The sequence below is a fragment of the Nelumbo nucifera genome, chromosome 3, assembly GCF_055504915.1.
Source record: "Nelumbo nucifera cultivar China Antique chromosome 3, China Antique-T2T, whole genome shotgun sequence".
Taxonomy (NCBI): Eukaryota; Viridiplantae; Streptophyta; class Magnoliopsida; order Proteales; family Nelumbonaceae; genus Nelumbo; species Nelumbo nucifera.
The window spans coordinates 106,583,404-106,598,163 of NC_142651.1; the positions used below are offsets into that span (position 1 = coordinate 106,583,404).

At 39.5% G+C, this 14,760-nt stretch overlaps 1 protein-coding gene across 2 annotated transcripts in view; it reads right to left on the reverse strand.

Moving 5' to 3' along the window:
- LOC104598789 (lon protease homolog 1, mitochondrial-like) overlaps positions 1 to 14,760 on the reverse strand; it is a 49,469-nt gene that overhangs the window by 11,280 nt on the left and 23,429 nt on the right. For both annotated transcript variants that reach the window (XM_019198033.2, XM_010261010.3), the window contains one exon: positions 13,389 to 13,487. In XM_019198033.2, coding sequence (XP_019053578.1) covers positions 13,389 to 13,487 — 99 coding nt within the window. The remainder of the gene's footprint in view (positions 1 to 13,388; positions 13,488 to 14,760) is intronic.

Genomic DNA, 14,760 nt, shown 5'->3' on the forward strand with positions numbered 1-14,760 from the left:
CGCCACTTTAATTTAATATTTATATGTTATGCTAGTTACATGAAAGGACATATCTACCCTTGGTGTTTACATCATAACTGCTAACAACATAAAACTGAAAATTAAATAACAACTAGGAATAACAGAATAACAAATTGACCACAGCTGTGACTATATACATTCTACCCTACGGACGGAGTGGGACCACAGCTGTGGGGCCCACATCAATGTTCTCTATACTCCCCCTCAAGTTGGGAGTATATGTTCATCATTCCCAACTTGGATAGATCTGCTTCTAGCTTCTTTCTTGATACAGCTTTAGTGAGGATGTCTGCTAGTTGCATACTGGATGTGATGTAAGGGAGGCATACTTCTTGAGATGAGACCCTCTCTCGTACAAAGTGGCGGTCAACTTCAATGTGTATGGTTCTGTCATGCTGTACTGGATTATGTGCTATATTAATGGCGGCTTGATTATCACAATACAGCATCAGGGGCTTCTCATACTCAATACCCAACTCCTCAAGTAGAGATCTTAGCCATAGGATTTCAGCCACTCCATTGGCCATGGACCTGTATTCTGCTTCAGCACTTGACCGGGAGACAACACTTTGTTTCTTACTTCTCCAGGAGACAAGGTTTCCTCCCACAAGGGCACAATATCCTGAGGTAGACCTTCTATCATCAACACTCCCAGCCCAATCAGCATCCGTATAGACCTCCACCTTCATGTGATTGTTGTTCTTGAATAGTATACCCCTACCTGGGCATCTCTTCAAGTAGGCTAAGATTCTTTCTGCCGCAAGAAGATGTGTGGTTCTAGGGGAATGCATGTACTAGCTGACAATACTAACAACATAAGTAATATCCGGCCGAGTGAGGCAGAGATATAGGAGCTTTCCTACCAATTGCTGGAACATTTTTCTTCAAGAAGCTCCCCACTCTCGGCACTAATCCTGTGGTTCTGTTCAATTGGTGTATCTGCAAGCTTGACACCTAACTTTCCAGTTTCTACCAACAGGTCTAGGACATATTTCCTCTGAGAGATAAAGATCCCCTGTTTGGATCTAGCAACCTCAATACCCAAAAAATACCGAAGTACACCAAGGTCTTTCACCTCAAATTCTTGATGAAGAAGCTGTTTAAGGGACTCAATCTCATGGCTATCATTCCCTGTGACCACAATGTCATCAACATATATTGCCAGTAGTGTCAAGGAGGACTCCACCCTCTTGATGAATAGGGTATGATCTGACTGGGCCTATACATAACCAAACTTCACAAGGGCTAGTCTGAATCTATTGAACCAAGCCCTAGGTGACTGTTTCAAACCATACAAAGCCTTGTTGAGCCGGCAGACCTTCTTACCTATTTCTGCATCATAGAATCCAGGAGACAAACGCATGTAAACTTCTTCCTACAGATCTCCATTCAGAAAGGCATTTTTCACGTCCATTTGGTATAAAGGCCAAGTGTGACTCGTTGCAAGGGACAATAGGACTCGAATAGTGGTCATCTTGGCTACCGGTGCAAAGGTCTCCAAGTAATCTATGCCATAAGTCTGTGTAAACCCTCTTGCAACTAACCGAGTTTTATACCTCTCAATAGATCCATCTGCATTATGCTTCACCGTAAATACCCATCTGCATCCAACTGGTTTCTTTCCTTTGGGCAGATCAACTACCTCCCAGGTGTTGTTTTTCAACAGGGCATCCATCTCAACTTGCATTGCATCTTTCCATTCCGGGACGGATAGGGCTTCTTGCACTGTTCTTGGAATAGGGACATTGGAAATGGAACTAAGGTAGGACCTGTAGGTAGGAGATAGGCGATCATAGGAAGGTCAAGATCATCTATAGAAGGTGAAATGGCAACGATAGGGGAAGTCTCTGTGGGCCCTGGGACTGTAGTACCTGGACCTGGAGCTGTAGATGAGATTGGAGCTGGCCTGGATTACTGATGATCAGGATCAACCTGCCTGCACCACCTGTGATAGACCCTCAACTCCTAATCCCTCTAACCACCCTTACCATTGCAGCTCTCCCTCAACTCCTGATTGCAGCTCTCATCACCCAATGGAATAGGTAAAGGAACTACCCCACTCTCACTACTCTCCCCCTGAAGACAAGGACTCAAACCCCCACTCTCACTGCTCTCCCTCTGAGGGGAAACCCGAGGATAATAGGGTGTCCCCTCAAAGAAAGTGACATCCATGGAGACAAACTTCCTCCCTAAGACAGGATCATAGCAGCAATAACCCTTTTGAGTGTGTGCATAACCAAGGAAGATGCATTTGGAGGCTTTGTGTTCGAACTTGGAGTGATGGGGACCAAGAAGTTGAACAAAGCAAGTACAACCAAATGTCTTAAGGGGAATAGAAAACAAGTCCTCACGTGGGTGTAGAAGGGAAAAAGGAGATCGCATATCAAGGACCCTGGAAGGAACCCGATTAATAAGGTATACAGCCGTGAGGATAGCATCACCCCAGAAGCGAATAGGAACATTGGAACTAAACATGAGACTTCTAGCCACTTCCAAAATGTGCCTATTCTTCCTTTCGGCAACTCCATTCTGCTGAGGTGTATGAGGGCAAGAGCTCTGGTGGATAACCCCATGATGAAGAAGATAAGATGTCATTGATTTAGCAAAGTATTCCTTTGCGTTATCAGATCTGAGAACTTTGATCTTGGCATCAAACTGGGTTAGGATCATTTGGTGAAAATTTTGGGTCAGGGAAGGTACCTCATCTCGTGAACGCATGAGATAAACCCAAGAGAAACGGGTATGGTCATCAACAAATAACAAGAAATATTTGTACCCACCCATGGAAGGGATATGATAAGGCCCCCAAACGTCAGTATGCACAACATCAAAAGAATTATCACTCCTTTTATTACTCAATAAATAAGGCTTTCTACAATGCTTAGCAAACTCACAACTTTCACACTGTAACTGAGACAACTCAATAGACTCAAATAAAGCAGGAAATAGACTCTGTAAAGACCGAAAAGACAAATGACCTAATCGGTTATGCCAAAGCATAACCAGACTCACACTCTGAGAAACAAAAGACATCTTCTCAACTGACTCTCCCTGACGGAACCGCTCCCCGAGCAGATAGATCCCATTCGTCTCACGGCCAGTCCCAATCACCTTCTTCGTCTCCAAGTCCTGAAAAATACATCGGTTAGGGAAGAAGGTTAGTGAGCAGTTCATATGCTTGGTAATACTACTGACTGAAAGAAGGTTAGTATCAAGCTTAGGAACATGCAAGACAGATGACAGGGAGATAGTATCTGATAACTTGATGTCACCCTTCCCAGAAATAGGAACCAGGGAGCCATCAGCAATAGATACCTTATCCCTACCAGAAGACAAATGGTAAGTAGTAAACAATGAAGACAAGCTAGTCATGTGATCAGATGAACCTGAGTCGATTACCCAACAAGGATCAGTAGTACCTGGAGCTGAGGCATGATAGGTTGAAGCTCGAGTAGCTGAATGTGCGAAGGCAGATGTAGCAGGGGCTGATGAAGACTGTGGTGGCTGAGCTGAATTTCCAACTTCCTTTTCTAGCTGTATTAGGGCAGCCCGAACTGCAGCTAAGGTCTCTAAAGATGTTCCTTTTGTGCCAGATGAGGATGCTGAATCAGTGTTCACGACTACATGAGCAGTGCCCTTCTTGTTTCTCAACTTCGCAGGAACCAAGTGAGGGTGCAGTTTCCAACATGTTTCTTTTGTATGTTTGGGCTTCTTACAATGTTCAAATACCACATCCTTCTTGTCTTCCTTCCTCCTATCCTTCTCTGAACCGCCCCTGATTTGGGTGTGACCGCTACAAAGGCTGGTGTGGGGGGCTGAGGTTGCATCATAACCTTCCTTCTTGTCTCTTCACTATGTACAAATGAGTATGTCTGAGAGAGAGTCACATTGTCTCTAGTCAAAATCTATTGCCGGACAATATCATACTCGGAATTTAAGCCTGCCAGAAACTCAAATACCCGGTTTGTCTCAACCTGCTTTCTATATATCTGTGCATCTCTGGGACTCTCCCACTCACGAGTCTCTAAGTGATCAATCTCACGCCACAGGGACTGCAAGGTAGAGAAATATACTGAAATCGGTCTCTCTCCTTGTTTAAGATTTTTCACTTCACATTTCAATTCATATGCTCTGGCAACATTAAGGGGTTGGGAATAAGTTTCTTTCATAGCATCCCATATCTCCTTAGCTGTCTTTGCCCACAAATAATTCCGGATAATATGAGGCTGCATAGAATTACACAGCCATGTCATAACCAAGTAGTTTTCTTGAATCCACTTGGTATATGTCGGGTCTCCCTTGGGAGGTTCTTTCATATCTCCCAAGAGGTACCCTAATTTACCCCTTCCACCAATAGCCATCATGGCTGATTGGGCCCATTCCAAATAGTTTGATCCATCAAACTTTACGGTCGTAATCTGACCACCCATCTCAGAAACACTACCATAACTGATGTTCCCAAGGCTGCCTTCTGCCTGATTTTTAAACTCCATTTCTGTCAAGTCTCAAAACAGCACTTGAACTACCAATCACAATAAAAAACAGTATGGGCCTGATCTGTATTCACAGTGTATGTGCACAAAACTGAGATAATTTTGATCTGAAACCAACTAGCCAACACAACAGTAGCTGTCCGTAGAGCTCTAACCCCTTAGGACTCTGAAAACAGCTTAAAAAAAAATCTGATATGCTTGGGAAAGTTAGGGTTTTAATCAGTCCTTAAAGTGAACAATTCAGTTGCACAATCCAAACAGTACTGTATAATAGGGTTAATAAGAAACCCTAGAATCTGATCAAACCTACCCGTAAACTTAAGGGCAGCTCTAGGTAGATCACAAGATTCAGTCACACCCTAGGGCTTGCCGCAAGACCACTTTCAAACCCTAGAGTAGAGAGAAACACAGTTGAGACAGTTCGACCTAGGGTTTGCTGTAAAGCCCTAGTGAATCGAAGAGAGAAAACCCTAGAATGGTTCGGCCTTCCCCTCCAGATAGGTCCAACCTATCTTCTCTGATAGAACTTCTCTTAGAAAGTAAACAACTTACAAGGAAAAATGGTTCGCTGCCTTTTAAGGTTACTAGAACCCTAGTCTTCTCTGATCCTTCCTGACCACCAACACTCTACAACCCTAGCAAGTCTCCAATAGCTGCTAGCACTTTTGGCGATCTCCAAGAATCAGTCTGCGAACTCCTTTTCAGCTTCCAGTCCTAGGAGATTCTCATGTGGTCGGCTGGTATTAGGCTCACATGAGAAACCCTAACTTGGCTCTGATACCATGTAGGTGTTCAAGACTGCTATCAGTCTTGATCACTAAGAAACTCTAGGTTCGATGAGAAGAGAAAGTGAAGAAGAAGTAGAAGAAAGAGTGGTGAGAGAGTAGTAGAACACAGGTTTTGAGGAGAAGAACAGAATCTCAATATTCTGCCGCCGCCACTTTAATTTAATATTTATATGTTATGCTAGTTACATGAAAGGACATATCTGCCCTTGGTGTTTACATCATAACTGCTAACAACATAAAACTGAAAATTAAATAACAACTAGGAATAATAGAATAACAAATTGACCACAGCTGTGACTAGATACATTCTACCCTACGGACAGAGTGGGACCACAGCTGTGAGGCCCACATCAATGTTCTCTACATGATCAATGAAAGAAAGCAACAATAATAATAATAATAATAGCAACAATTGAAGTATTGAACTCCTGATCAATGATTTTTAAACCACTAGTCTACCAAATTAGCTACATAATTATATAGGTATTTTTTTATCAGTAACAATAGGATTTCATTAAAAAGAGAAAGTATGATGATACAAAGGAGAGGTAAAATCTCTTAACTCTCCCAAGAAAAAGAAAAAGAAGAAATTACAATTGAGCCCAAAATAAACCAGCCCTATTTACCCCTTGTTTAGCAAATCCATTAGCCAGAGAATTGGCAGATCTTTTAACCCACATCACTTCATGTTCCATACCCTGAGTCAGCCACTTCAAGTTCTATAGGTATTTTTGTTAAATGTTTTTCTTTTCATGCTTTTAATGTTTAAAGACCATATCTAAATTTTTTGACGCCTTAAGGCCTACACCTTGCCTATCTAAGCCGCAACTGTCTCACCTCTGTCTTTTGTCTTTTAAAACCTTGTGCCAAAATAGTTGCAGTCTGCTGACCCCTTGTTTAGATGAAGCATTAGCCAAACAGTTAGCTGATCTATGGATCTGGTTATATTGGCTGATCCTTTCCCTTTACTATTCTTGCATCTCCTTCATCTGTTAGTAAAACTGTTGTCCCTATGTCTTGGAAACCCCCTCTCTTGGATGTCATTAAAATCAAATTTGATTTTTGACAGTTGTTACATCAGAAAAATCATTGAACAATTCAGGTTTCAAAAGTTTTTTCCAGATTGAAAGGGGGTTCTTTGGGGCCGGGCCTATCAAGAAGGTGAGGAAACCAAAGAAATCTCTCAAGAGAAGTAGAGAGGCTTCTGTTCAAACCACTAGAAAAGCTGAAGCACAGCTAAAGTGTTGAATGCTATTTAAATTGTAATTTAGTGATGTGGTGTTGTAAGTTTAGTGGGGGTGTTGGGTTTTGGCGTTTTTGGCTTGAGGTTGATCAGTGATTTAAAAGGCGCGCCTCGGCCACTCCTAGGCGCACATGCGAGGCACATTTTGGGGTATGCGCCCCGCTCAGGTCCTAGGTGCACCCCTTTCAAAAGGTGCACACCTGGTGTGCCTAGGCGTGCGCCTGATGCGCCTTGCGTCCCAGCCCAGGCATCCGCTTTTTTGCTTACTTTTTAGTCTAACGGCTGGGCCGGGGCTCCGCCCCTGACCACACCCCTCGAGGCAAGCCCGAACAAGTCTTATGTTAGGGTTTGAAGAGAACCCCCTATTTGCTAATGTTGTTCATTCATTCATTGCAATAAAATATCTTCTTAAAAGGCAATAAAAGTTCTAAAATCATTATTTTTTGTGTGGGAAATAAGAATTTCAAACCCTAATAAGAATTTCTTGACTCATAGAATCAAGAATAAAATATGTTTTACATCACATTAACTACTTGAAGCAATGCAATTAAGGAAAAAAGATATTGTAGGTTTTACATGCTTGACAATGCTTTATATGTTTGCTTTTATTTTTAATTCATTTGAATACACTTTACATGTTATGTTCATGTATTTTAATTTTAGATAATAGGTTTTTTAAATCATTTATTTTAAAATTTAAGTTTATATTTTTATTAACATTATGATTAATATTTTTTTAATTTTTTGGCTTTTTTTTAATTTTCTGACCTTTTTTTATTTCTTAGTTTTTTTTGTAAATTTGTGCCTTTCTTAAAAAGGTGCGCACCTCAGGCGCCAATTGGCCCTTGTGCTTTTTTGCGCCTTGCGCTTTTAAAACACTGAGGTTGATTAGGTGATCTTTCTGTTAGGTTGTTGGTTTGAAGGTCAAATAAATTGTTCTTTTAAAGATTTTGCATGGGCTAGGTGGATGTTCTCAGTTTTTTAAGGCACAGAGAGATTGTTTATTTTGGAGTGAATTTTATTTGTGATGTTGTGAGTGTGGAATCAAGTTGTTGGGTGTAGGGTTGTTTTCTTTCTCCTCTGGGTGACTTGTGGTCACCTTTCTTGTAATGTCTTTTTTCTTTTTAATAGATTTCTAATTTACCTTAGAAAAAATAAAAAGGAAGCCAGGTAAGTCAAAGACCAAAGAAGCCTTCTAGTATCTTTTTTTTATAGGAAATGGTAACTTTCATTAGATAAAAACATAAGAAACAACTGTTGCCTTCCAAAGTAAAAGGTGACCCCTGAATAACAAAAATCTTACAACACTGCATAAAACAAAAACTCTCGATTCACCCCTTGTTTTGCTAGGTTGTTAGCTAAAGCATTTGCCGACCTCCTAGACCAATACACTTTTGCATCCAGCTCCCTTGTGAGGCTCAATAATTCCCTTACCTGTTGTCTAAGGGACCACGTTCCCAAACTATTTGATTGCAGCCAACCTACTACTAATTTTAAATCCCCCCCCACTTCCAACTGTTGAAGAGATAAATTGAGATTTTTTCAAACAAAGGGAATAAAGGTTCGATCCACAAGTCCTCCCAAAAAAGAATCTTATTACCCACACAAGCATCATACCTGATGAAAGGAGAGAAGAAAGGCAAGATACCAACAATATCTTTCCACGGGAAAAAACGCAAAGCCCTTGGGTCAAGTCCAGCGTCCCATCCATTTGCTGCCATTCCATGAATACTTCTTATCACCTTATGCCATACTCTCTTGCTCCTTAGGAAACCTCCATAACCATTTGCCTAACAAAGCTGCATTTCTTATTCTAACATTTCCAATCCCTAAACCCCCTTTATCTTTCTTTCTGGACACCACTTCCCATTTTACGCTATGATCCTTTTTGGTAACTCCAGGCTCCCACAGAAAATCTCTCATTATTTTTTCAATCTGGTTTGCAATCTTAACAGGCAATTTGAAGATAGACAAAAAATACACTGGCAAATTTGCTAGTGTTGACTTAATTAGAGTGATTCTACCCCCCAAAGAGATGTAGTTCCTTTTCCAACCCGCTAGTCTTTCTCAAAAGCTAACAAACCTCGGATTTCCTCCCAAAGGTAAGCCTAAATACTTAAGGGGCCATTCACTTACCTCACAACCTAAAGGTCTAGCCAACAATGCCACATGACCTTCTTGCCTATTAATTCCAACTACACAACTTTTATTCCAATTTACTCTTAAGTTGGAGACCTTCTCAAAATTCTCTACCAAGACCTTTAAATTTCCCAACTCCTCCGAATCTCCTTCACAAAAGAGAATCAAGTCATCAGCAAATTGAAGGTGGGTTACAACTATTTCCTCCCTCCCTACTCTCCACCCTCTAATCAAATTTCTAGCATCGGCTCTAGTAATCTGGGCACTCAATACATCAACTATCAGGGTGAAAGGGAAAGGAGAAAGAGGGTCCCCTTGTCTTAATCCTCTCTTTGCTGGGAAGAAATCCTTGGCTACCCCATTTACTAGAATGGAATAGTGACATGAAGAGATACAGCCCTTAACCCACATGCACCACCTTTCTCCAAATCCTCTGATGCTCAATACTTCCAATAAAAAGTCCCAGTCCACCAAATCATAGGCCTTCTCCAAATCTAGTTTGCAAATTAGACCCTTTTCTCCTTGTCTTTTTCTGTAATCCACACATCCATTAGCAATAAGGATATGATCAATAATTTGTCTTCCTAACACAAACACCCCTTGGTTAGGAGAAATCAAGGAAGGTAGTACCTTTTTTATTCTTTCTGCCAAGACCTTTGATATTACCCTATACATACTCCCAATTAGGCTTATGGGCCTAAAATCCTTTGGGTGGTTTGCATTTAACTTTTTAGGAATCAAAGCTATGAAAGTAGCATTGGCACCCAAATTTATCTTACATCTCTCAAAGAATTCCAAGAAGACCTCCATTAAATCACCACCTATAATATCCCAACAATCTTGGTAAAAGGCCATCATGAAACCATCTGGGCTTGGGGCTCTAGATCTTTCCATTGAAAAAATAGCATCTTTTACTTCTTGGACTTTAAAATTCATTTCTAGTTGATCCATCAAAACCCTATTCCCAGGTAGCCAATCAAGGTTAGGGATTTCTTCTTCTCTCTCTCTCTCTCTCTCTCTTCTTGGGCTGTCATAAATGGATTTGAAATGTTCCACAAAGGCTCTTGATATCTCCTCCTCACTTGTAATCACTTCCCCATTCCATTCCAGCCTCCCCACAAAATTCTTCCTCTTCCTTCCATTTGCTAAAGTGTGAAAAAAATTTGGTATTCCCGTCTCCCTCCTTCAACCACTTACACCTAGATTTTTGTCTCCAACTTATCTCCTCTTTCCTTATGATTTCCTGCAATTCTTGTTTCAGCTTCCAATGCTCTTCCCTCTCTCCTACTGTCATTCTCCTCTCTGCCTCACCTCCATCAATTTCTTGAATCCTATTGGCAATCCACTCTTTTCTTTCTTTCACTCTTCCGAATTCCTCCTTATTCCAAGCTTTGATTCTAGCTTTTAGGGCCTGCAGCTTTTTATAAAACTTGTACCCTTTCCACCTGAATTCCACTTGGTCTTCTTCCCACCACAGTTGAACCTTTTTTATAAAATCAAGATGTAGCAATCACATGTTCTCAAACCAGAAGGGACATGGCCCCCCTCCTATGTTTTCTTGGGATAACCTAACTGGACAATGGTCTGAGGTAGGTCTAGGGAGAGCCCTCATTGCTGGTCCCCTCCATGCAGATTCAAATTCTGAAGAGAATAAGAATCTATATAATTTACAACACAAGGGTTCTTCTTGGAAATTGGACCAAATGAAGTCTGCTTGCAACATAGGTAGCTCTCTAAGTTCATGTGAGTCCACAAAAAGGCTGAACTTTCTCATGCTAGAGGTCACCCTATGATTTGAATTGGTAGTTTCATTTAGGAATCTTATGACATTGAAATCATCCCCCAGACACCACAATCCATTCCACAGACCCCTTATAGCAAGCTCATCCCAAAAATCATCTCTCTCCCTATACGAGTTAGGTCCATAGACATTGGTTAAGGCCCACTCAAAACCATCTTCTTTCCTTCTCAACTTGATTGTTACTGTAAAATTGCCAATTAGTTCTTCAGTACACTCCATCTCTTCATTTTATTAGGGCAGCCAGGGATCTGGCCTCTAGAATGAATACCTTGTTCAGAAGGTCAGAAGGATCAAAAGATCAGAAAACACTCTAGTAGATTCACCTGCAATACAGAGCGCAAACCAGGTGGTGCTGTATGAGGGTCTATCATTCTGTGGTAGACCAAGGTAATGTATATGCATATGGAGTATGTCATCCTTGTGGCTCAGAATTTACTCCTGTGGGACAGCATCTTTGTGCTTACTGTACTTAATTACCTCAACTAAGCCTTGTTCCAACTATATAGGGTTACCTTACAAGAACCATGTTCTGCAATTCATCCTTGTGGGCAAACCAGGTGGTGTTGTATGGGGGTCTGTCATTCTATGGTAGACCAAGGTATGTATATGCATATGGAGTACGTCATCCTTGTGGCTCAGCATTTACTCCTGTAGGACATCTTTGTGCTTATATAGGGTTGCCTTACAAGAACCCTTTCTGCAATTCGCTCTGTTCAGTGCCATATCAATTGGAAAGTCATTGGACTCATGGGCCTTTTAACCATATCTCATTACTTCCAACTTTTGTCCATTTTGGCGGTTTGGCCAGGCCCTAGCTCTTCCAGACCCTTCAACTGTGTTTAATTACTTGTTTTAATTTATTAAAAGGTTTCTAATCTGTTAAACCATATATATAAGTAGGAAATTCCCGTCAAAATGGAGGGAAGCTAACTCTCTGTAGGGATGCAAACAGATTGGGTCATATTCGAATCAGGGTATATCCGAATCCAATCCGACACTGTTCATGCCAGGTTGGATCCGATCTGAAGATCTGGTCAGATCTGATAGGCCTCAACTTGAATTCAAATCCTATCAGTAAGTCGGGTCTTTGGATCTGATCCAATCCGACTTGTTTTCTTTAAAAATTAATAAATTATTAAAAGAAAATTAAAATATAACAATTTAAATAACGAAAAAACAAAAAATAGAAGTATTTTTTAATTATTTTCATCATATATATACATGTCTTTTATTAAAAATAAATAAATAATATAACAAATTTATAAAAATACAATATAAATAATATATTTATAAATAAATAAATAACATATATATGTATTATATATTTATATTTATAAATATATAACATATATCAGATTGGATAGGGGTGATCCGCATTCGACCAAATAGGATTGGATCAGATCATGATCCGATCCATTGCACCCCTAACTCTTTGTGCTAAGCATGTTATGGCATATTATACATATCCAGACTCAGAGAGGTCCTGTCATTATAAGTTCCACTTAAGAGATCGCTATGTCCAATGCAAAACCAATACATACAGATAGGTACATATAGCACTTTTATGCATGTTGTTATGTATGTACACACACACACACATATATACCACCATCCATTCCCCTAGATGTTTCAAGAAGAGTTCTGTACTAGAAATCTAGAATATTTAGGGGGGAGGGTTCCTCCATTAATGAATCTTAACATGATAATAAACATTACGACCATAAGTAATAAACTGAGATAATTGAAAGAGAAAAAAACTCATGAAACCCATAAGCTTTGATTAGACAATACAATATATGCATATATATTGTCAACAAGCTTGTAATGAAGTTAAACTGCTTCAGCACAATAAAGACAACTTAAGGGATGATTGATCCTTATAAATAAGAGGGCTCTTATTACAGCTTTATGGAATTGGATTCTTATGTTGTTTGAGTGTTGGTGGAACCTGCCATCTGATACTAGCTTGTTGTGTAGTCCATCTATTTTTGAATGGCACACAAAGAGAAAGAGAATTATGTGAAATTGCATAAGAGCAGATTTGTTGGGGACAGTTTAGGAAGAAAGGAACACCAGAATCTTTTGTGAAAAAGAAACGAGCTGCTCGAAAGCTAAAGAATGTATTTTGACAAGGGCAATTCAGTGGCTGAAAACTCTAAAGCTCTTTGATGCATACTCTTTTGATGACCTATGGAGAAGCTGGTTAGCAGTGGCTAATATTTCTACCAGGAAGGACAGACACGGGGTTGAATGGATGCCACCAGGGGAGGAGTTTATCAAGCTGAACTTTGATGGGAGTAGCCAAGGAAATCCAGAACCTTCAGGCATAGGAGTGCTGAGAAACAAAGACAGTAACATTATATCTTTGTACTCAGGTCCTGCGAGTGTGGAAGACTCTTTAAGGGCCGAATTACTTGCTGCTGTACAAGGAATCCAGCTTGCAAATCAGCTAGGCATAGAGGATCTGATTATTGAAGGGGATTCCCAGGTGATAGTGGGTTGGCTGAAGGATCCGGACACTGTAATTTGGGGTTTTAGAGATCTTCTCAAAATGGTTAAATGGTTAACAAGGAATATGACAATCAGAGTTCAGTGGGTAGGCAGATCAGCAAACTCAATGGCTGATTCACTTGCAAAACAAGGGGTTCTCCAGGATACTTTATTTTGGGCTTCTGTGTAATTTCTTTTGTACTTATAATTCTGTAACCAGCTTTAAGGGAAAAGTCGCATCTCGTGCCTTTCTACGGGTTGCATGTAACTCTTATTTGCTGGTTTAATAAAATTTTACTCGTTTATCAAAAAAAAAAAAGTGGATTCTTATTGCCTGTGCATTAATATGTTTATGACTTTACGTATAGTCTCTGAAAAACTAGAAAAAAAAAATATTAAAAAAGGTTTCTTACATCAAGTTCTTCCAGCACTTTCTGGCATTGCAGCTTGTTTGCCCCCGAAATAGCAGCACCAAAATCTGCCAACCTTGGAAAATTGAAGTCACCAATATGCTGCAATTGTCAACAGTAAGTGATTAGAAACCAAAAATAAATGATCTAATCTAGTCAATCATGTTCATTGGTCTATAACTATGAAAATATAATATACTTGCCAGTTCATTTTTACAGTCAGCATCTTTTCTGGCTAAAGTAACCTTTCAAGAATCATTAAGACAGTCAAACAATATATCTAATGCAAATGCAGGGAAACAGAAGTGAATCAGTAATTGACGATTTGAGATTTCATAGAAGCAGGACCAATAATGGCATGCAATACAACAAAAATCTCAAATTATATTAGTTACTTTCATCTAAAGAATATCACACAAGGAGTGGATGCGATTTGAAAGTTGTGGTTGATTGTTTTGCCAGTTCAGTGATTAAGGTTTTTGTGGTGTTAAAGGTCTTTCCCTGGTGTATCTTTTTGTTTTTCTTTTTTACAATTTTCCCTGGTGTATCTTTTTCGCTATCTAATGAATTCTATACTGATCAGTAAAAGAAAAACAAATTTGAAAAGAGCAATTAGTAATGATTAAAAGTAATTTTCCTACGTCTAACATTTTTAGTGTGTTAATATAGGGCTTTTACAAACCCTCTTGAAGCTCTATTTACATTAAGCCCTTATCAAAGAACAACCATCTGTAAGATAGATTGTTTTTTTCATGATTGCTTTATTGTTTGTGTAACAAGCAATCTGCAATCTTCTATCCAACACATAAATATAGATGTACAATTCTAATCCTAAATGAGGCAATTTCTTCTGCCATTCAAAATTTATCTTTACATGTAATTGTTAAATCAAAGTTCTCTCTCCAAAATGTCCCAAAAACCTTCCATTTCATAACTGAAAAATGACTCGGGGAAATAAAGAAAAGAACCAACTCCATCTTTACAGAACTTTGTAAAAATCGAAATACTAGTTAGCAAGCACCTTAGACAAGGAAAACTTTAACTCCAAATACTAATTTCAATAGAAATACTACCTTACGACCATTAAAGTACCGAGTAAAACCAAGGTTTAGAGTAATGATACACCCCGATATGCCGGCAAGGGTGTATCAATACTTTTTACCCCACACGTTTTTTAGTTTTTTTTTAATTTCAGTTTGATATATTTTAATATTGTTTAATAAATAAAAACATCAGTTTCCTGAAAACACCTTTAAATAGGTGTATCGGAAACCCAAAGATACAATATGATACACCTGATACAGGACATATCGTATCGATACTTTGAACCTTGAGTAAAACCATATTGCAGATGAGGATAAGTTACAGATGAAAC